We start from the raw sequence: 22,205 nt of genomic DNA on the forward strand, positions 1-22,205 counted from the left end.
CCTCAGTTCCCCAACCTAGCAATGTAAAGCCCTGCCTCCCTCCCTTCTTCTTTCCATAGACATTCCTGAAACTTGTGCCCTCTGTCAGGCACAGTGCCAGGCCCCGAGAGCAGACAGGCAGGCGCCTTTGGGCACCCAGAGTCATCCTCAGGGATATCAGTCTAGTGGGGAGACGGACACATGGATAGACCATTATAAACAGTGCTGTCAAGGCTCCCAGAGTTGGAAGCTCAGAGGCTTAAACTCACCCATGTATAAGGAGAAGAGTCAAGGAAGTCTTCCCAGAAGAAATGACCTAAGACTTGAGTCTTGAATGAAGAACAGACACAACCTCATTGAAGAAAGACTGAGTGGCATTGTAGACAAAGGGAAACACCTATGAAAAGGCAAAGGAGTTAGAGGCAAAGGGTGGATGAGGACAAATTGTTCTATGTGATTTATCAAGTCCATCTCCTGGCTTTATACTGATGGAACCCTCAGGCATTTTAGAAAACTTCGGTAGCCAATCGTTTCATCTCTTAAAGAAAAAGGGACTGATAACGTGGGTTCACAGGGAGATTAAGCACGTCTTTGGGTGAAAACAGGATTGGGTGCTTGTAGGAAACTACGTGGGAGGCTAATAAAAATCAGGTGACTGATGTGAAAGACAATAAATTTTCATTTTTATTCTCTTCCCGGAGTGAGATGTCGGAACTGTTTGCGTGAGGGCAGGTGAATGTGTGGCTTCTCTTAGCCTGAGAATGAGCTGAGAAAGAGGACAGGGTGACTTTGGGAATTTCAGGTGGGGCCAAGGACCATTTTGAAAGCCTTTTGGAATATACCTTTGCATGTCCCACATTTTCACAACATTTAGCAAGATGCTCTCATTCCTCCAAGCCTGCTGCACTGTGAAGGAAAATTGAGGAGAGGTTTATGCTCTTCTCCAAGTGTGGTTTGTTTCTGTTCATAGAACCTCTGAAGACAGGAAGCCAAGGCTGACCTCTTTAGTCAAGAGAGAGCTCAACTTTAAAATTATGATTGCATGTGAAAGCTAAAATGGGAAAGAAAAAAATCAGTTCTCAGGACAGAAATGCTAAAAACCCTTGGGCCACATTCCAGTCAAGGTCCTGGCCCTGCACACAGAGCTCCCATTGGGGGTGGGTGGGTGGGAGACCAGCCAAGACCAGTTCAAGTCAGTTGAGTGTCAGGAATCATGGGGTTTAATCTAGAGGTGTCTAGTTTATAGATAAAGAAATTTAGCAGAGTGATTATGCTACATAATCCTTAAACAACAGAAGCTCATGGCCAGATCTCATTATTGAGTTGCCTGCCAAAGCATTTAGCCATTCCCAACAAACTATTTGCAGTAGTTGAAGATATCAGAGGAACGAAGTATGTTTTAGTTTCCTAGGGCTGCTGTAACAAATAATCACAAACTGGGTGGTTTAAGACCCAGAAATGTATTCTCACACAGTTCTGGAGACTAGAAGTCCAAAATCAAGGTGTTGCCAGGGTTGGCTCCTATTGGAGGCTCTGAGGAAGAATCTTTCTCGCTTCTCTCCTCACTCTGGGTGGCAGCTGAAAATCTTTGGTGTTTCTAGCCTGTACCAAAGCTGCATCACCCTAATCTCTGCCTCTGTGTTAGTAAGGTGTTCTCTCCTCTCGGTGTCTGTGTCCAAATTTCCCCTTATAATTAGGACACCAGTCATTGAATTAGGGCCACCCTATGAGATCATTTTAAGTTGATTATATCTGCTAAGACCCTATTTCCATGTAAGTTCATATTCACAGGTACAGGGAGGTAGGACTTCAGCATGTCTTTTGGGCGAACACAACTCAACCCACCACTATGTGTAAAAACAACTAAAACCCACAGGCTGGGTGTGAGACCAGGCTGTCCAACCTGTTATCTCTCTGTTGGGTTTCCCTGGGCAAGTCTCTTGCCCTAAGTTTCCGTTCTCCCTTCAGCAAGACAATGCCTGCCCTGCTTACTCTAGAGATGCCATGAGAATAAGATGAAATCATGTAAATAAAAGTATTTTCTATATGGACAGTGTTTCTACAAGTGCATTATGAATTCATTCCAGATTGTGTTTTTTCCTTAACTTCATAACTACTTAATGAGTAGGTAATGAAATGAGAAACACAGCCTATCTTACAGGGAAGAGAATTTAAATTATATACCTCCCTTCATTTATGGTTTGAGATAAAAGTATAATAGCAATCTGCAGTGAAGGAGAACTGTATTACAGATCCTTCTTCCCTGGGCTTTTTACTTACACCAAAACCGGGTGGTACTCAGGTGAAATTAGGGTGTGGGACGTAATTTAAAGGCAAACCAAGGGGGCCTATGTTCTCCTCTGGGACATCAGCAGACATCTCCAATGGCCGTGGTTCCCCTTCCCTCTCTGTCTGTGTGGTCCTTATTATTTGCTTCCATGACAATGTCTTGATAATGGCTTTGAATTTGCTTTGTCTGATGACTTTTCTGGATCTGGAGACACAGACCACACAATTTATAAAGTTAACTGAAAGGAGTCATTCTCGTGATTGACTGATACGACATACTCCCATATCTATTACACAAAAACAACCATTGTGTGACCAGGACTATATATATATATTTTTAAAATGGAAATCAAAAAAAAAAAAAAAAAAAAAAAAGAAAGAAGAAAAGGAAAAAAAGAAGTCCTTTTACCCCTTTTAAAGAATCATAAAGGTCTAGTGGTAATAGGAAAAACTTTTTCAGGCCACCAGATTAAGTCAAAGGTGCTTGGAAAGTGTGTTAAAAATGGTCACACATATTGGAAATGTCAAAAAGTAGTGTCATGGGATGACAGCTTGGGAACTACAGTTACGTCCAGAGTGTCATGTGACCATTTGAGTGGTACTTATGACCACAGTAGTGATAAATTCTGTTGACCTTGGACCTTGGGGGTTTGCTGACCCAGGAGAAATCCCAGAGGCGAAAAATAGCACCAGCAAAAAAGAAACAAAGAGGCTCTCAGAAAGGCTCTCAATCTGTCCTGCAAACCAAATTCTCTATTTCTCACTGCTGGGAATGTGTGCTTCCTGGAGGCTATCATACACCCCCAGAAATATGCCAAATCACAGACTAGTTAATAAACAAAACTTTATTTTCCTTTAATACAAAAATTAAATAGCAAAGTTTATTTTTTTGTACAGTGATAAATTAGAAATTTACAGTACAGACATCAATGCAGACATACATTTGTACATCCTTAAAAGCAGGGTCCATTTCCTTTGACGTTCAGCAATTTGTTAGGGCATGTGTAGCAGGGGTTTGCCTGGTACCTCTATGTTGAACATCTGAGAGCCCCCCCCCAGGCTGGCCTCAAGGTGGAAGGAGTTGCAGGATGGCATGGGGATCCAAGGACAGGTCACAGAGCACCAGCCTGACTGCTGCACAAGATGCTGAGTCCCATTTCACCTTGTCACAAAGAAGCACACCTGACATTTACTTCACCTTTCCTACAAAGAGCTCAAGGGGCCTTTCATCTTGAGACCTTCTAAAGTCTCACAACATCCCTGTGAGGTAGGAAAAAATTCAGAACCACTTAGATGCCCCGCTGGGAGAGAGCTGGAGAGCAGCCTCCCCCTCCCAAAACACACAACCAAGTTGGGGCCTGAGCCCATGAGCAGGATGTGGAGAGGTGCACATCCTGGGGGAGAAGATGGACCAGGCTTCGGGGGGCAGAGGTGCTCCTGCCCCTCTTCTCAGAAGCCTTCTGAGATGACAGTGGTCATATACTGAATGTTGCAGGAGATCAGGGAGCCACAAAAGCCTGGAGGACATGGCTCATAGAAGACCTCAGACAGGCTCTCTATAAACCACCTGGGCAAATACTGGGAATTTGCTGGTGCCAAGAAGAAGGGAAATAAGGGAAAATAGGAACAGGTTGCTACAGGGCAAGTGGCCTCACCAAGGGGAAGAGGCCTGTTGGGGAGGGTCAGGGTTCACTTCCCTCTTGGTGACAGCCAGTATGCCGTTACTGTGCATGTGCATGGCAAGAGGCAGAGGCAGAGAGCTCTGACCAGGCCACAGTAAAACAAAATCCATTATTTAACACTCTGGTATCTGATCCTTGGTAGGAGCAAAATACTCTTCTAGGAGTTTCCAAGATCTATGACCTAGACCCAGAGGAAAAATGATAACCCGGGTCCTTTGCCAAACATTATACAAACCTAGATGAGGACTCTGAACCCAAATACAATAGAAGAACACAAGGAACCGTTAGAGTCCAGTGACTTGACATAATTGGCTGGAAAAGCAACTCCCTCCAATCTCTCCCATCACAGAATGAAATTCAGGATGTAGCCTGATCTTGGGGGCTCCTTTCCAAAGTCTGTTCTGTGGCTCTCCTCCCTGCTTCTGTGGCCACCTCACCAGGAACCAAAGACTGCACTAGCCTGGTGACATCTTTTTAAATTAGGTCTGCCCTCCAGGGCTGAGATTACTAAACTCCTCTGTGTCCTCAGGTCCCAGCTTGGTTCCTAACACAGTAAGCCCTGAATTCAGTGACCAGGAGGCTGAGGGGGGATGAGAGAGGACAGAGTTCAGAGTGCTGGTAAAGCCACAATTCAGAACCTAAACACAGAAGTTTCCCTGATTTGGGGGTGTAGGCGACGGAGTGACTGGGGAGAGGAAAATCAGAGATCTTCTCAGGGAAATAAAAAGTATCACCCCTTCTCCGGTTTCAGGACCCTGAGCAAGCTGCCAGCTCAGAAGCAGTCTCAGAGATCAGGAAACGGGTCTCCGTGGAGGAAAAAGGATATGAATCAACCAAGTAGCTCAACCAGATGGTTCAGGTCAGTTCCACCCTACCCCATGTTCCTCTGCCCTGAGGTGTGGCCTTTATGAAGGAAGATAAAGAGGAGTTTGCCAGAGTGGAGGGTGGACAGTGGTGCCTTTGGGCTCTGTAGAATAAAATCTCCAGAAGTGTGACTATAGCTTCCTGCAGGAAGAGGAAGTTGACTTCTGGTGAGGTAGGAAGCTACAATCACACCTACTTATTCTAGATATCAAAGAAAAACAGCCCTAACCTTTTCCCTAGCAAGATGTCCTCAAATTCACCTGTATTCATTACATGGCACACCCAAGCCATGAAGTGCCTGTCCCCGCAGTCACATTAGGTGTGGGAGCTCATGTCTGTTTTAAGCCAATGTTCATAGCCTTCTGAGGGGATTCCCACAGAGATTGTCATGAAATAGGGCTAATGATTTCTGTCAAACCCCTGTTACTGACTTGCAGAGGTTTATGGGATGGACACAGTGAAACAGATGACAATTCAGAGGCCCATGCTCCTTCCCAAAAAACCAACAGCAAGTCAGCAGACCCAGAATCCTCAGTCCACGTCATTTGGAAGGACAGAGCTTATACTGCACGACGTCCCCTTTGGTGCCTAACACAAGGCTCTACACGTGGTTGGCACGCGGTAAGTGTGCTAATAATTGACTTTTTTTTTTTTTTTTTTAAACAAATACCAACTTAAGGTGATGGAGTCGTGTCAAGGTAACAAGGTAACTGACTCCTCAGCCACAAAGCTCCTTTCCTGAAACCATAAACACTCTCCATTGTCTGGAATGTGAAAGGAAAGGCCCGCAGCCCTGTGACATTGCCAGGGCTACTAATCCCGTCTGCACCAACAGCCACTTCGGATCAAATAGACTTCCCCTGAGAAGGCAAGAGATTTGTAGAAGAGATCGTTTAAAACCCAGAAAGTTGTCAGGCCACGGCTCCAGAACTCGGGTGTATAGTTTCCCCCACGTACTCTTATTATTATTTCATTGTTCACAAATATTGAGCACCTACTCTGTGCCTGGCCCTCTGCTAGGTGCTGCCTTGGGCACACAATCGCGGAAACATTCCAAACAAAATTGCATTACAAACCCCTATAACCTAGCAGTCAGGCCAGTGCCCTGCTGCACCCTCCTTCTTCCCTTTCCTGGGCCAGAGTCTCAGCACAACTCCCAAGACACTGGAGTGGAGCGTGAGTAAGGGCAGGCTCCGCCCGGGGACGCATGCTCCAGGGCCCTGGCTAGCTATGGGAACTGTCTGCAAGCAGCACACGGAGTTCACATTTTATATTTCCTAGGCGACTCAGTCTCAGATGGAGTTCAACCGGTCCTTCTGGGGATCATTTCTCATGCTCCTAGAACCCTGACCCAGAGTCCAGCCAAGGTACTCGGGCTCAGCACACATGCCAGGGGCCACCCGTGCCCATTTAGCATCTGTCTTCAAAGCCCCAAGACTTTCCCATCCAAAATACACAACAGATCTTATATGCATCTTTGCCTCAGACTCCACTCAAGAGCCCCCAGAAACAGAGGAAAGAAGAAAGGAAAATGTCAAACCCTGGGAACCATGGGCATAAAGCTTACAAAAACAAAAAAGGGCATGCTTACTTCCAGAATTTGACCACCTATTTGGGATTTTGAGTCCCTGGAAATGTTTTCCCAGAAAGAAATATGATAAAAGATTTCCTACCTGTTTTTAGAGGGAGGGGGTGGGGTATGAATAAATAAATGAGTCATTGCAAAGTAGTTGTTGAAGCAAAGATAGGTATGAGCTACAAGGAGAGCAGCCTGTGACATTGTCAACAATTTGTCCCAGAGATCTGGTGATTAGAAGGCCTGAGGCAGGTTAAGAGAAAGTCCAGTTACAATTTTAAAAGAATTGCAACTTTTGAGAGGCTGCTAGGGGGTACCCCATTGTGAGGAACATAAAGCATAAATTTTAAAAGCTCTGGATACCTCTGCAAAAGGCAATTAAGACCTGTGCTGCTACAAGTTTGCAGTTCATTTCATATGGTCTACACTTTATTCCTTACTAACCAATCAAGCTCCTGGCTGGCATTCTGGAGATTCATTAAGCACCATATAAATACTCCAGGCCACATTGCCTCCAATGAAAGCTTACAAGGAGACTTTGCCAATTACTAGGAAACAATTATGCACCAACTAGTTGGATTAGCTGTCCTAAATTCTCTCTACGAAACAGAAAAAGTCTTCACTGTGGTAGTAGACTAGACTCCGATAACATTCTTATGGTAAAGGAAAGAAAGGCACCATCATTCTGAGAATGCAAGCTGACCATAGTTTTAAAGTCAGTTGAGTATGCTATTATGTCATGGTCCAAGAATGTGCTTTTAATTGTAACTGACACACACAAATTACACAGCTAATCTGTGTGAATGCAAAGTTGCCAAGAAACTTAACATTTTAGCTCTTCCAGACTGGCGTCTGCATAGATGCAATCACACAAAGTAAAATATATTAAGTCCCCATTGCTCAATGCAATAGGTCTCTGGGGTCGGTAAGGTAAGTCGACTTGGTAAATCTCATTTTCCTCTGAATTAAATGATTGTCAGAAAGTGAATCACCCTTACTTTTCCCCTCATTAGACATGCTGCAGTGCAAAAATTCCTATAAAAATACCTATTTTGAGTCATTAATGTAAAATGAAGAAAACAGCAGCAGCCTAGAACAGGGATGTTGAAATTTAAGAGGAAGAGAGAGAAGAAAAATCCACTGGATACCTTACGTGTGTTTGCACAGTACTCTTGTTTTTTCAAACAATTCTGTTTTATGACAAAGGCACTGAAAGATTCTGACACCACCTCTTGGGAGAGCAATCCACAAAATTCTAAACAGCAGACAGCGCACCACAGAAAATGTTTATGTTAGATCAGCCAAACTATAAAACTCTTGTAACACTTCTCTGAACCCAGTGTTTCCAGTGTTTATAGATTGCTTTGCTATCTGACAGACCCAGTTAGTATTTAAGATTTTAAGGGTTAAAAAAGTTCATCTTTCTCCCTGCAAGTTATCTACTCACAGCTCAAATCCCACTCTGCAGGGAAAAGCAGCATCGCCCTGGACCCTCCTGGAATCTAGGCAGGACCTCCACGCTCCAAGCTGCGACCTGCTAAAGTGATCAATGTTTTGATTTTTCACAGCTTTGAAAGCCTCTAACTGGCTTTTCCATTTTGGATCATTCCAAAGTCTGCAGCAAAATCATTACTTTTATGATTGCTGGGGAGTGGGGGGGGGGGGGGCAGGTGGCGGTGGCTTAAGGGGTCACTTAAGTGTTGCCAGTTGGTTCATACTGAGATTCACTGCATGAAACTTTTTGTCGCATTTTGCACCAAAATGCTAGCATTCCCACCTTCAACATTTGGAAAGTATGGAGGCCGGGTAGCCTTATACCACAGTTTCATTGCCTTTCCCAGGCTTCACCCACCCGTTTCCTCGCTTCTCTCTCTTCACCTTCCCAGAATTCACCAATCTGTTAGAACACTTCTGCCACGTGTGAAGAGTTTTGGCAGACCAAATCCACATGCCTGAAGTGATGCCCACCAGCAAAGACATAAAAATTTTCAACATTTCGACTGCCGTATTGGAGTCATCTGCAGAATACCGGAAGAGCGCCCAGTTGGAGATTTCATAGAAATAACAGGCGATCACACAGGTGGCAGGAACTGTGTACAAGACAGAGAAGACCCCAATCTTGACCATCAGCCTTTCCAGCTTGTCTGTCTTTGTCCCATCCTTTTGAAGATTGGACCGAATTTTGAACAAGGCCACTAAACCTGCAGCAATGAACAAAGTTCCTATCACCAAGTAAGTGAAGAGGGGGGCCACCACAAAGCCTGTGAGGGCATCGAGGTTTTGGTTTCCCACGTAGCACAGGCCGGTGAGTTCATCAGCGTCCACCAGTCTCATGATCAAGATGACAATGGTTTTCACTGCAGGGATGGCCCAGGCGGCAATGTGGAAATAAGAGCTGTGCATTTCAATGGCTTCATGACCCCACTTGAGTCCTGCCGCTAAAAACCAAGTAAGTGTCAGGATAACCCACCAGATGGAACTAGCCATTCCGAAAAAGTACATCAGCAAGAAAATGATTGCACATCCTGTGTTCTTAAGTCCTTCTTGGATGAGAACAGGTTCTGCTGCCTCTTCAAAATCGCAGGATATCCTTTCCCGGCCTACAGTCAGCCTGACAATATAAGCAATGCTATAAATATTATAGCACATACTGAGAAATATGATGGGGCGCTCAGGGTAGGAAAACCTGGAAGAATCGATCAGGAAGGTCAGCACTGTGAAGGCAGTGGAGATGAAGCACAGGCTGGCCCACACGGCCATCCAGATGTCTGTGAACTCCTTGGCCGAGCGACTGTATAAGCCAGCGTCATAGCCACACTTGAGAACACAGTTCAAACTCCTTTTCACCCAGATGTACTGATCCGAGTTGGTTCCTACAGAGTGGCACTCTTCTCCAGGCTGGATGGGGGTCTTGTGAGGTAATGGCACCTCTTCATCCCCTGGCCCTTCCATGCACATGTGGTTGTGGTCATTCTGGGGTGGGAATTTGCTGCAGTTCAGGCTCTCTGGCCAGGCAAAGCCAAATTCCTTCAGGACAGGTTCACAGCGCCTCTTGACCGAAAGACACATGCCGCCACATGGGCCGATGGGGATGTTGATCTTCTCTGTGCACATTGGCACATACACCGAACAAAGGAAGAACTGGAAAAGTAATGAAATGAACAAAGAAAACAATGACTTGGAAGTCTGACCAACTGCTTGCACGAAGCGGAGGTGAATGCTTCCAGGCAAAGTATCTATCTACTTTTAAACCAGCCATAGGGACTCTGTTTACTCTGACCTCAAACTGGGGTGCCTAAAAATCCATGGCTTGTACACATTTCTTCTTTTGGTTCTAGCAATCCTTGTCACAAATCCAGGAGAACAGAAATAAATACATACATAAAAAGGACCTGAAGAGTTACATAATTCCTTTTTGAAAACGCTTAAGAAAATAAACCTTAAAAATTGACTTTGAGACTCCCTGTTTGAAAGAGCCGAACAGACTAATCAAATGACTGAGTCATTTCAGCGATGGGGAGATTTATTTTCATCCTCGTTTCTTTATCACCATAAAAATAAACGTAAAAAAAAAATATGTAGATCCAGCTTTTCTCCTGTTAATATACTGTCTTTTCTCTACTTGATCCCCTAAAATTAATTTTTAATCAGTTCCCATACTGAAAGAGAAAATGTCCTAATTAAGACACTGTGAGACCCAAGGATAGGATGCAGGTTGAGGTCTCTGGTCACCAGGGGTTTGTTTGGCCAGGTTTCCCCAATGCATAATAATGAAGCACAATAGGAAAATATAAATGTTAAGTCCCTGAAACTGCAACACCAGCAGGGGAGAGCCCAGTTGCTGTCCTCAATTCCTCCAGCATTGATAAACAGTCTGCTTGGCTCCTTACAGATGTTGTCTATGAAGTCTAGAGTTACAAGTAACTATTTTCCAGCATGTAAAGGGATCCAGTCCTGTCCTTCAAAACAGCTTGGCTGCTTCCCCAGGATACATGTAATTAAAAATATATATCCCTGCAAAAGCTGTTTCTCCAACGAAATTGCCACTGATGTCAGGATATGTGCTGTTTCCAAACTGAGAGCTAGAGGATCGTTTCTTAAGCTTTTATAACCTAGTTCTAAAGTTCTGAAAGCTCCAAAGGGACATTTCAGCAGCAACAGGTCTAATCCCAACAACCATCTTTCTGAAACCACAATCCAACTTTTAAAGTGACCTATGTAAAAACATGCACCTAGTAAGTAAGCTGTCTGCCTGTTTCTTATCTCTCAGAAGTTACAACCAGAACCACGGATTTCTGAAGTTTTCAGCCTGGAAAACTACCCCCTATTTTTTCCCCCAAGTTCTCTCTTTTCTAAATTTATAAAAATCACTCATAGCCTCACCAACCAAAGCACAACCAGTGCTAACACTTTTTTTCCCTAGTGCTAACACTGTTAAGAATTCTCTTTCAGTTCCTTAAAAAAAGAAAAATGAATTGGTTGTTGTTTTTGTTCAGATTATAATCACACTGTATATGCAAATTATTTCTTCATTTATTGTAGGACGAACATTTTCTCTACCATTACATAAGCTTTAAAAATTTTAATGATTGAAAAAAAGAATCCTCCATTATATAAATTACCTTCCTGGTGTTTGACCACTCCGTCACCTTTTTCCCAAGCGGGGAGTGTTTCCTGCCGTCTAAGTCCTAAACCTGCCCTCAACCCTAAAGATCAGAACGTCTCAAGCCACCCAAGCATTCCATCCAGCATGACCTCCAAAGTCATGCGGGATGACGCGAGGAGGGGCCACTCCGCAGAAAATGGGGCAGTGGTGTTTCATTTACTCTCCCACCCAAAAATATGGGGGAGAATGGAGGTCGTGAGGGAGGAGAAGTTCCCGTCTCCTTATCTCTCCTTCCTTCCAAGTCTTAGTTTCAGCTGGCTGTCCTGCTGGGGACTCGCCCACCGAGCAGCGGCGGCCAGAATCCTTGGCAAAGATAACCCCCTCAGCTCCACTGGGGTTAGGGGCTTGGCCAGACACGGGTGAACAGGGGAGAAAAACGGAAGGGCGGGGTGTTAAGAGTGGGTTCTTTCGTAGGCCAGATGACTTACACAACGTTTTGGCTTTCAGTCCCTGAGAAGGGACACAAAAGTGGGGGTGGGGATGGAAATCACTTTTCCAGGATAGTTATATCCTTCTGCCTAGGAAGGGGGCAGGGGGCTTGGTTTGGCAAGGGCTCCACGGAGTTAGTTTGAGGCGTCCCTGCCCAAGGGGTCCCTGTCCCGCCAGGGGTGGGGGTGGGGGCGCCCACCTGCAGCTGGCTGGAGCAGCCGTACTGGATGAGCGGCGTGAAAGTTGTCAGCTGCAGCTCGGCGTCTGTCTGCAGCTCGTGCCCCACCAGGTTGGGCATCTTGGTCACGTTGTAGCCCAGGTTCTGGCACATGGAGATGCGGATGGGGTCGCAGCGCCGCTCCTCTTCGTCCCCGAAGCCTCGCGCTGGCCCCGGGAGCAGCAGCAACAGCAGCAGCAGCAGCAGCAGCCGCAGACTGAGATCGACGCCCCCGGGCGCCCCCACGACGCTCGGCACTGAGCCCCGCCAGGCCATGGCCAGAGCCGGGGGCGGCGGCGGCGGCGGCGGGGGCTGGTCCAGCAGACACCCCCAGTTTGCACGGGGGCGCCGGCTGCCCGCGCTGCTCCCAGCTCCGGGAAAGAGAGTGTGATAAGGCGCCAAGGGCGACGAAGGGGCAGCGGCCGGCTCTCTGGCAGCTGCGCGCGACTGTGTGGGATATTAGACGCCCGTGGCCGGGGCCGAAGGACAGACTGCGAGGGTCATGGCTGCAGGCTGCGAGCCCCCAACCCGGCGCCGGCGGCGTCCGCTCTGCGTCTCAACGAATCCCGCCAGCACCCAGCGCCGCGCCGCTCTCACCGCCCGAGCCCTGCGCGGCGCTGGAGGTTCGCTGGGCGGTGGCGGGGCGGGACGGACAGCGCGCCTCTCCAATGGGCGGGCGCCGGGGGCAGCGGGGGGCGGGGCCGTTCTGCCGCTGGCAGGGTCAGGCCCCCGCCCGCCGCCCTCCCTCTCCCCCCTCCCCCCCCTCCTTCCCTCCCTCCCGGAGCGCCCCGCCCGGCTTCCCGGCTCTCACTTTTCCTCCCACCCGGGTCGCGGCGCTCGGGGGCCAGGCGGGGATGGAGCCGAGTTGCTCCCGCCGGGCCAGCCAGCCCCCTCCTCTCCCAGGTGAGAAATGCTCCCAGATTAGTCGGCTCCCTTTCCTTTCCCTCTTCCGGCTGTCACCTCGGCCCGTGGCAAACTACCTATCAGGCAGAGAAACGTACACAAAGAACACGGGATTCAGGTTTACCAAGATTGTGGCTTTAAATCCCGGCTGTGTGACCTTGAGCAAATTGCTCAACGTCTCGGCGTCAGTTTCCTCATCCGTGAAGAGACTCGGGAGGATTAGAGATAATGCGTAAAACGCTTAGCCCCGTGCCTGGTACAGTGCGAGCTCGCAGCTATTTTCCCTGCTAACTTGCTTGGTTTGGAGCCCGGCCCCGTCTCCCCGCCCCCAGACTCGGCCCGACCTGCGCCCGGGAGCTGCCTGTCTCCAGCCGCGAGTGGGGGAGGCGCCCCGGAGCAGCAGACCAGCCGACGGTCTCGCGCTCCGATTTCCTCACCGTATGAAATGAAATTCCACAGGGGGATTCGAAAGGAAATGAGACCGGGACGCTCCGTGCTTCTCGGCCCGCCGCCCTTCCTGTCTCGGGGACACGGTTTCTAAATAAGGTTGGGAGGGTGAGAGGGCGGGAGGGGAGAGGCTTGACCTGTGTGCACAGGAGGCGAAGAAGGCGCACAACCACCGAGGGTCCCCTCCCCCAGCCTCCCGGGCATCCCTCCCCTGCAGCCTGCATCTCTAACTTATTCCTCTTCTACGAAGGGTCCTGGAGGTCTGGGGATCATGCGACCTCTGTTGTGATCCAAATTTCCCTCTCTCTCATTCCTCCCCATCCCACTCCCCATCCCTCGGATGGAGGTTTGTGCTGGTCCACCCCTTCCCTTTCCAATCAGACCAGTGAAACCCTCAGCAGGTGGATTTCTAAACCATTTACTTGTTGCTTGACTGGGGTAAATCTACTGTGCCTCTCTGAGATTCGAATTGGCCATGTGTAAAATAAGGAAATTCGTGTTTATCCCACACAGTTGTTCTAAGAGTTAAATGAGATAATGCCCCTAAATCATTTAGCACAGTGTCTGGCACATACAAAGTAAGTGCAAAATAGCCTGGTTTTTGTTGTGAAATGAGTCCTGCCTTCCAGTCAGGTCCCAAAGACATCGCCTGCCTGCAAGCCCAGGTCTGACTATCTGGATGAAGAGCTTTCGACTCTCTTCCTGAGATCTTTTTGGCCAACACTTGCCAAAGTTTTCCAGAGGCTTGGTGACAGGGACCAAATTTTTATGCTTTTGTATCCTCTATTTCAGCCATATGGCAGAAATACAAGTCAGAAGGATATCTGCCCCTCTCCTGTGGTGTTCATATTTTACCTTACAGTTTTAGTTTTCTTACATTGGCAACTAGACTTGGCTGAAGGCAAGAATGGAATCAACTTTTCTGGGTTTTTCGCTCTGTACTTAGAATTGTGTTGGGCACATAAAAGTTGCTGTGTCTCCAGCCATCATCACAACCTCCCAGGGAAGGACTCTATTATAGCACCTTAAAGAGATGAAGAAACTGAGGCTGTAACCAAAATGATAGTCAGAAAATGGAAGACCAATCAAACCAGCACCCAAGGAGGCCTTTCAAACATGAGATGCAGGGTTATTTCCCCAGAAATGTTCCCAGCTGGAAATCTACATACTCAGCAGTGGGTTTGAATCTTCTGTGTGACTGTGCTGAGTAATGCAGGAGACCATTGGCCTCCAGAGATGAGTAAATGAGGAGATGAATGAATCAAATGACCAAGTGATCCTCATCCCCTAGGGAACTCACAGGAGCAGACAGAAAATGAACAGACAGATGTACCTCACTGTGGTAAGTACACACGGAGAGAATTGTGGGTAAATGGAGGGTAGAGGTAGCTGAGGTTACAGGGCTGCTCAAAGGGGGATGACTGCAGCAGTCTGAGCTACTCAACGAAGCAGAGTTCGTGTGCAATTGGCACTTCTGTGGAATTTGCAGAAAGGAGAGGGGGCTTTCTTTGTGCTAAAGGTATGTGCACATGGTTTATTAAACGATAAAGTCCATGAGGTCAAGGAACAGCACAGGGCCTGGCACACAGAGGGAACACCGTTAGTGGGGGAAGCAATACTATTATCAAACCAACAACAACGCCTATAGGACACTTGCTCTCTGCCGGCTACTGCCTTACAAGTTTTACGTGTATTATTGCATTTATCTCACACAACAGCGTGAGAAACCTGATGTTTTGAGAGGTTAAGCAATTTATTCAAGATCACACAGTGAGTGGCAGAGGACTCAGACACATGTCTGCCTGGCCTAAAAGTTTATGTGCACGGTATTACTCTTACAGAGGAAACTGCTTGACACATTGCCTAGTCCGTAGTTAGAGATGACCCTCTGGTGATCTGGACTTCTTATTCCTAGCCCTGGCATCCCTGCCTCAGCTCGCTTCAAGCACTGTCTCCTTTGAGAACCCTTGGAAGAAGCCCCTTCCCCGGCAGGAGCTTTTCCTGTCAACAGCTTTTCTTTCTGCATGGAACTCCTCAAAGGTATTTTCCAAAAAAGAAAGCCAGGGGAATCACATTTCAGTCTGAAAGTGGAAAGAAAACAAAGACCATGACTTAGAGCTAAGTCTGAATGGCCTGGAGCCCCTCAGCCTCCCTCTCACAGAGTGGTTTACACAGTCGCCAGTCTGCTCCTGGTGACAGGCACGGCATGTTTGTCTTTGTTGCAGAAAACACTTCCCTGAGGGAGTTCCAGGCAGAGGGCTCTCCACCCTGTGATAGGCAGAGCATTTAGGAGAGGAGTAGAAGATGAGGGCATGTGAATTGTACCTTCCACTGACCTAAAGGGCAGGGCCTCTAGGCTCTGGCCTGAGTGCTTGGGAAGCTTCCTCTGTCCACTCTCTGAGTGGGGAAGATGCAGCCACTTTAGAGCTGTGACAAATGTGACTTCGGCAGGCCACTGGGCAGTTGGAGGGCTCTCTATTTGCATCTAATGAGAGGCTGGGTTCTAATTAACTCCTGTGATGTGTTAATTTTCCAACCTGACGTTTTCTGCTCTAATAGATTCTTGTAATGGTTTCTAAATTAAAGGCTGCATTTAAAGACAAGGGTTTAGGTTAAAACCCACCACCTAGGGGGGTGGGGGGCCGTAAACATCCTTTCCCTCCTAAGGAAAGCCTCTCATTTGCAGGTCTTTGCTAACCCAATTAAGTGTTGAAGTAGCCACCCCAGAGCCTGCTTTTTATTTCCTGAGAAACAATCCAACTAATCCATATTCAGTAGCTTCCAAGAGAAGTCTTATTCCAACCACTCATGAAGAAACCAGCTTCTTTGAATATGGACAGAACATTTAGAACTCACAAAGAGCAGTCTTGATAGAAAATGCAAGAAAATGGTTCATTATTATCCTGTTCAGTTTTTGAGGGGAAAATTCACTGGGACCAAAACCTCATAAGGACAGGGACTTGACTGTGGAACAACAGAAGCATGGGGAGAAGCCAGGCCAGATCCCATCAGTTGGTATATAGTCTGGGTGCTACATCTTCCTCTGCACCCAAACCAGTTATGAAACAAAGTCATGTGTACTGAGTAAAGAAGAAAGGAGCACTAATCTTGCTCAAAGTTGAGGAATCACAGACCCCAAGAGATTTAAGTAACGGCTCCTAAGTGGCAGACCCCAAAGTGTCTTCTTATCACTTGCACCACTAGCCAGCATTGAAGAATGAAGTCAGCAGAGAGCTCTTGCATGTGAAGGAATCAGAACCCTGTTGTTCCTCCTACCAACAGAAGATGGTATATAGGACATTTGTATCCATTCATGGAGATGGTTTAACGTACAGATGGGCAACCACAAACCTGTGCAGGAGGCAAAAAAACAATGCAAACACACTTTGTACCTCTACAACCTCGTTACATTTCAGTATTTGTTAGTCAAACCATTAGCAAATGTTTAGTGATAGGTTATTGTGGACCTGTCACTGAGCTGCATTATGGGAGGTATGGAGACATGTAAAAGGTGGTCCATGCCCTTAGTGAAACCTGTTTATAGTTAAGTGCTTTTTCTTGAGCTCCATTACTCATTGGTATTGGTTTTGGTTTGGCTTGGTTTTTCTCTCTTTCACAGTCCTCTGAGGTCAGAGGCTGTGTCTTCTTCACCGCTGTGTTTCTGAACAGCAAAGGAGAACACTACCTGACCCATTCAAAGCACTTAATAGATGCCTGTTGAATAAGTAAAGGAATGGTTCAGGCTATATGTGCTCTAATTCTTTAGAAAAAGAAAGCCTTCATTATGTTCTGGGTGTAGGAGACCATCAAAATGCAACTTAACTGGTTCCAGAATGATGGTCAAGTCTATTCTATAGGCCACTCCTAACAAGACAGCTTTCAGCTTTCAGAACTCAGATGTTATGCCAACCACTTACCTTCCTTTTCTGTTTTACTGTGCTGATTCTTAAACATTTTAAGGTAGAAAAATGCCTTGGCTAGAATTTTTGTTTGGTTCAGAAGCTTGTTTCTAAACTTCATGAATCAGCCCAAGATATTTTCTTGTCAACATTCATTGGCTAGTTGACCAGTGATCTCATTATTATCAATTGAAGTCATTAGGAATCATAAATCCAGGTGTATCCAGACAAAGAGTTATAAGTCAGGAGATCACCTGTGAGTAGTAAGTTTGTAGAAAATTTGAAATGTGAATCTAGCTATGAGGAGTGTATGAGTTTCTAAGAGAGCCGGGGAAGCATGGAAAGAAAGCACGTGTAACGATATTCTCATGCACAGCCCTCTCATCTGTTGATACAGGTGAGAAAAGAACAGAAATGATGCTAAATAATGAAAAAGGGTGAACTAGCCACCTGCTGTGGATAAGCATGAACTAGACTAGACAAAATCTTAGAGTGATTTTAAAACATAGCCTCAAATTCAACATTCCTCCCATTGAAGGGCAGTTTATATTTCCTCCCCTTGAATTTTGGAAAGCTTGTGCCTTCTTCAACCAATTGAATACAGTGTAAGTGACACCAGGTGACTTCCAAAACTATGTCATAAAAGGCCATGCAGCCTGTACCTTATTTACTGGGAAATTCATTCTGGAGCTCTGAACAGCCTTTTAAGTAGTCGCTACCTTGAGACCACTCTGCAGATTTTCTAGCTGATGGTCCCAGATGAGCCTGACCTTCAGCTATACCGGGCTAAGTCCCAGAAGTATGAAAGAATAAACCATCTTGGAAGTAGATTCCATGGTTCCAGTGGTTCCTACCTCCAGCTGTTTGAGTCATCTCAACCCAGACATTTTGAGGCATAGAAGAACCATTCTTACTGTGGTTCTTCCAAATTCCTGACACACAAAATCCATGATGGTTATTGTTTTATGTCTCTCTTAGTTCACTTGGGATGCCATAGCACAGTACCACACACTGGCTGGCTTAGAAACAGAAATTTATTTCTAATAGCTCTGGATGCTAAGAGCTCCAAGCAGGACACCAGCAGGTTATGGATCTAGTAAGGGCACATTTCCTGGTTCATAGATGTCTGTCTCTTTGTTATGTCCTCCCACAGAAGAAGGGATGAGGGAACTCTCTGCGGTCTCTTTTATGAGTGCTCCACTCTCGGGGTGCCTGGGTGACTCAGTTGGTTGAGCGTCCAACGTTGGCTTAGGTCATGATCTTGCGGCTCATGAGCTCGGGCCCCATGTCAGGCTTGCTTCTGTCAGCTCAGAGCCTGCTTTGAATCCTCTGTCCCTCTCTCTCTCTGTTTCTCCTCTCCTTGCAGTCTGTCTCTCTCTTTCTCTCAAAAATAAATAAACATTAAAAAATAATTTTATAAAGGCTCCACTCCCATGACCTAATCACCTCCCAAAGCTCTTACTTCCAAAGGGGGAGGTGACTGAGCTAGAAAAAGAATAAATGTTAACCAAAGATGGATAAAGGGACCTTATATTGTCTCTTAGGGAGAAGAATAGCATGTTTTCAATTGCATGAGGGGCAATTGGGTTCTGTTAACTGGAAACATGATTTGGTTGTTGTCTTCACTTAAAAGCTAAGTATCATTTTAAAAAGCATGTATGAGGGACACCTGAGTGGCGCAGTCGGTTCTGTGTCGGGCTCTTAATCTCAGCTCAGGTCATGATCTCACAGTTTGTGAGCTCAAGCCCCTCATTGCCTCTGTGCTGATGGTGCAGAGCCTGCTTGGGATTCTGTCTCTCGTTCTCGCTGCCCTTCCCCTGCTTGTGCAACACACACTCTCTGTCTCAAAATAGATAAATAAACTTAAAAAAATTTTTTTAAGTGTATATGAATGCCAAGTTGACAAGGAGTAGACTCTGGTAGCTCTGTACTGTCAATTTAGCTATGTTGGAACTCGCTTGCCAGAATTCCCTTCCCTATGTGGTTCCAGATCAGCATTGGCCACAAGAGAAATTGGCACAAGGCTGGGGAGGTGGATGTGAAGCCATGTTTTATACTCTGACAGTGAGAGTTGGGCGCCAGGCACAGTGGTGGTTCATCCACATTGAATGTGCTGGCTCACTTGTCGGCAGGGTCCGCGCTCAGACCTGTATGAGCTCCTCCTTCAGCTTCTCTGAGTCTTGGTCCAGGTGCATGAGTAGCTCCGTAGTTAAGGGCTCTAGCTTCTACAGGTCACCTGTATCAAGAGAAGAGATGTTTAGACAGAGTTAGGATCCAGTTTGTGTGTTCTGATTTGCCCTTGACTTCCCGAACTCTGTGTCTAGCTTTCCTTCTTGATCCTGGGGCTGGCTGATCTATACTGACTTTGGGTCCAACACCAGGCACAGAGGCAATGCCTGGCATAGAATACTTCACTAGTTTCCACAGTTTTATAGGGGGGAATCCTTGTTATAAATTCTTTATTCTACCTTACTCATAGTGACTCTTCCTCTCTGAGCACATCCTGACGATATATCCCATCAAAAAGATTCATAGGATGTTAGCTCTGGAAGCTGCCGTAGAGTTCATTTGGTCCACTCCTCATTTTATAAATGGGGAAACTGAGGCCCACAAATGTGACTTGCCCAAATGGCACATACATAATCAGAGCTTAAATCAGTTTGCTAACCTGCTCTGTGACCTAAGTATTTGGCAGATTTCTCTTTGAATTAATGGAAGTGTGACTGGCCTGCGTGCACCAGGTCTTATTATCTACAGCAAGCACTTAATTGAGCCCCTTCTGTCAGGCACTTTGTGAGGTGTTTTGCACAGATTACCTCATTTAATCCACATGCCCTCTAGAATATATCCTAAATTTGAATCACTTTGCTCTCTATCTCCACCACCACAAACTGTCCAGCCCTCATCAGCTGTCACTTGGGCACCTGTCTCCTGACAGGCATCTCTCCACCATTGCTCACTGACAATCTCTCCTCTACACAACAAACGGGGAAATTTTCAAACCAGCTTCCACAGATCATGTCTTCTCTGAAATTGCTGGAAACTCATCAGTGGTCTCCTGTTGCTGTTAGAACAAAATTTATGAGGGAGGCCTACAAAGTCTTATATGAGGTCTGGCCATCTTCCCTCACCTCTGGTCATACCCCCTGCCTTGCTCACCACACTCCAGCTACATTGACTTTCTCTCTTTTCCTAAAACATGCCCATATGGTTCTTGCTGTAAGGTCTCTAGTTTCTCCTCTGCATAGAATGCCATCATCATTCTCCCCCATCTTCTCTGGGCCGCTCCTTCCTGACAAATGTCATTTTCTCTGAGACATCTGCTCCAACACTCACATCTCATCCTTCCCTCCCGTCACATACTCCTTAGCCCTGTTTTATTTCCTTCATGGCACTTATTGGTGCCTGTCATTGTCTGGGTTACTCGCTTATCTGTCAATTTTCTCTTTCTCCTAACTGGAAAGAGTTTCCACAAGTACAGGGTCTTAACTGTCTGATTCACTAATATACCCCTGGTGCCTAGCAGGTACTCAGTAAATATTTGTTCAGTGAACAAAACTGTATAGTACCTACTGTTATTCTCCCTGTTTTACAGGTGAGGAAACAGAGTCCCGAGAAGGCTGAATTCCAACTTGGGGAGGCAATGAAGCTGTGTAAAGTAGGATGCATAATGGTTAAAAGCTCAGGCTGTGGAATCAGGCGGACCTGTCTTGGAATTCAGCAAAATGTAGCATAGGATGTTAGAACTACAAAGAACCTTTGATAATCAGCTAGTTCCTTGCCTAATCATTATAGTAGAGTTAATCAGCCAATAACTATTTATTGAGTCCTTATAGTATGCATTGCTAAGGTAACTGAAGTAGCTCCCCCAAACAGGGAAGACATTAAAGATCACTCATTTATCCCATCCTGGGAATTTCCAAATGCCTGCATTTTTCTGATTTCCCTTTTAGTAGCCCTCAATTTTTTAGGTTCAAAATTTGACTGAATTTTAGGGCTTCCTGCCTTGTTTTTCTCTATTATCCCTTTTGACTACAGTAATCCATACCTGGGGTTTCATTTCTGTTCTAAAACAAGAAGAAGGGACACATTTTAAGAAAACAGTTTTGAGGGGCGCCTGGTTGGCTCAGTTGGTTAAATGTCCGACTTCAGCTCAGGTCGTGATCTTGCAGTTTGTGGGTTCAAGCCCTACATCGGGCTCTGTGCTGACAGCTCAGAGCCTGGAGCCTGCTACGGATTCTGTGTCTCCCTCTCTCTCTGCCCCTCCCTCGCTCGCTCTGTCTCTCTCAAAAATAAAAAATAAATGTTACAAAAAGAAAACAGTTTTCAGACCCATGAAAACAAACAGTAGCATCTGTTAGATGGTTTCTGGAAGGAACCTTTCAGGTCATTTTCTGCAGGACCCCACTTAACAGACAGAGAAGCTGAGACCCAATTGGTGGAGATGACTTCCCCAAGACAGAGTTAGAACTAGATATCCTTTCCCCTGCCTCCAGGACTGTTCCCAGCACATGAGAGTGTCTTCCCTTCACCTCCTCGCTAGGCAAACCTGCATTGTTGTGGGTAAAAAGGAGCAGACCCATTAATCAGACCTGAGGGTTCAGGCTGCTTATACACACGGCGAGGTGATAGATTGCTCAGTAAAACTGGGCCCTTCTGCTTTCTCAGTTATACTGCCACATATGACCACTTGCACTAAGGATGACGGGATCTGCCCTGCCTGCCCACCCTTCAGAGTGGCCAGTCCCTCCTCTGCTCCAGCCATCCTGTTTCTCCTTCCTTCTTGTCCAAACATTGCTTTCAGAGGAGTTGTATTGAATGACTTTCCCATTTCTGCTTCTGTGCTGTTAAAGCCTCCCTCGAGGCATGAGCCAAGACATCCTTGCTAATGAAACATTATAATTCCAACATCTGAATTCCAGCATCAGCATGAAGCCAGGGCAATGGGAGTTATGTGGCTTAGAGAATGTCAGAACTGGAAGACACTCTTAGAGACCAAAGAATCTACCTCATCACCTCATTGGCAGATACATGTGATTACAGAGAGAAAAGGAAATGTTAAGTGACTCTCCACTTTGGTACTGCTAGCTAGACACAGAATAAGACTAGAAGTCAGGCCTTCTGACTTCACAGATCAGTATTTACATGAATCATCTTTTGGCATGTAGAACACAAAAACACAGTGAGCCCCCAGGAAAGGGTGTTGAATGACTGACAATATCTTCTAGCAAGGAAATTAGGAAATTCTGTTTCC

At 46.2% G+C, this 22,205-nt stretch overlaps 2 protein-coding genes across 2 annotated transcripts; one reads left to right on the forward strand and one right to left on the reverse strand.

Moving 5' to 3' along the window:
* Positions 1-3,098: 3,098 nt before the first annotated feature.
* Positions 3,099-12,098, reverse strand: FZD4 (frizzled class receptor 4). Its single transcript, XM_060605408.3, has 2 exons — positions 11,685-12,098; positions 3,099-9,531 (listed from the first exon to the last, which is right to left on the reverse strand). Exons 1-2 carry the CDS (start codon positions 11,976-11,978, stop codon positions 8,203-8,205), a joined length of 1,623 nt encoding a protein of 540 aa, XP_060461391.1. The 5' UTR covers positions 11,979-12,098; the 3' UTR covers positions 3,099-8,202.
* On the forward strand, positions 11,977-20,755 carry LOC144612852 (uncharacterized). The gene is made up of 4 exons (XM_078432602.1): positions 11,977-12,087; positions 12,140-12,605; positions 14,344-14,394; positions 20,547-20,755. Exons 1-4 carry the CDS (start codon positions 11,977-11,979, stop codon positions 20,573-20,575), a joined length of 657 nt encoding a protein of 218 aa, XP_078288728.1. The 3' UTR covers positions 20,576-20,755.
* Positions 20,756-22,205: the final 1,450 nt, after the last annotated feature.

The sequence above is a fragment of the Panthera onca genome, chromosome D1 (assembly GCF_046562875.1).
Source record: "Panthera onca isolate mPanOnc1 chromosome D1, mPanOnc1 haplotype 2, whole genome shotgun sequence".
Classification (NCBI taxonomy): domain Eukaryota; kingdom Metazoa; phylum Chordata; class Mammalia; order Carnivora; family Felidae; genus Panthera; species Panthera onca.

Excerpts from the sequence above, each read along its gene's own strand:
- FZD4 (XM_060605408.3), bottom strand. The coding sequence starts at position 11,978 with ATGGCCTGGCGGGGCTCAGTGCCGAGCGTCGTGGGGGCGCCCGGGGGC. Across the intron at positions 9,532-11,684 it reads GCTGCTCCAGCCAGCTGCAG|TTCTTCCTTTGTTCGGTGTA; the intron begins GTGGGCGCCCCC and ends TTACTTTTCCAG.
- LOC144612852 (XM_078432602.1), top strand. The coding sequence starts at position 11,977 with ATGGCCAGAGCCGGGGGCGGCGGCGGCGGCGGCGGGGGCTGGTCCAGC. Across the intron at positions 12,606-14,343 it reads CCAGCCCCCTCCTCTCCCAG|GGAACTCACAGGAGCAGACA; the intron begins GTGAGAAATGCT and ends CTCATCCCCTAG. Across the intron at positions 14,395-20,546 it reads GACAGATGTACCTCACTGTG|GTGAGGAAACAGAGTCCCGA; the intron begins GTAAGTACACAC and ends CCTGTTTTACAG.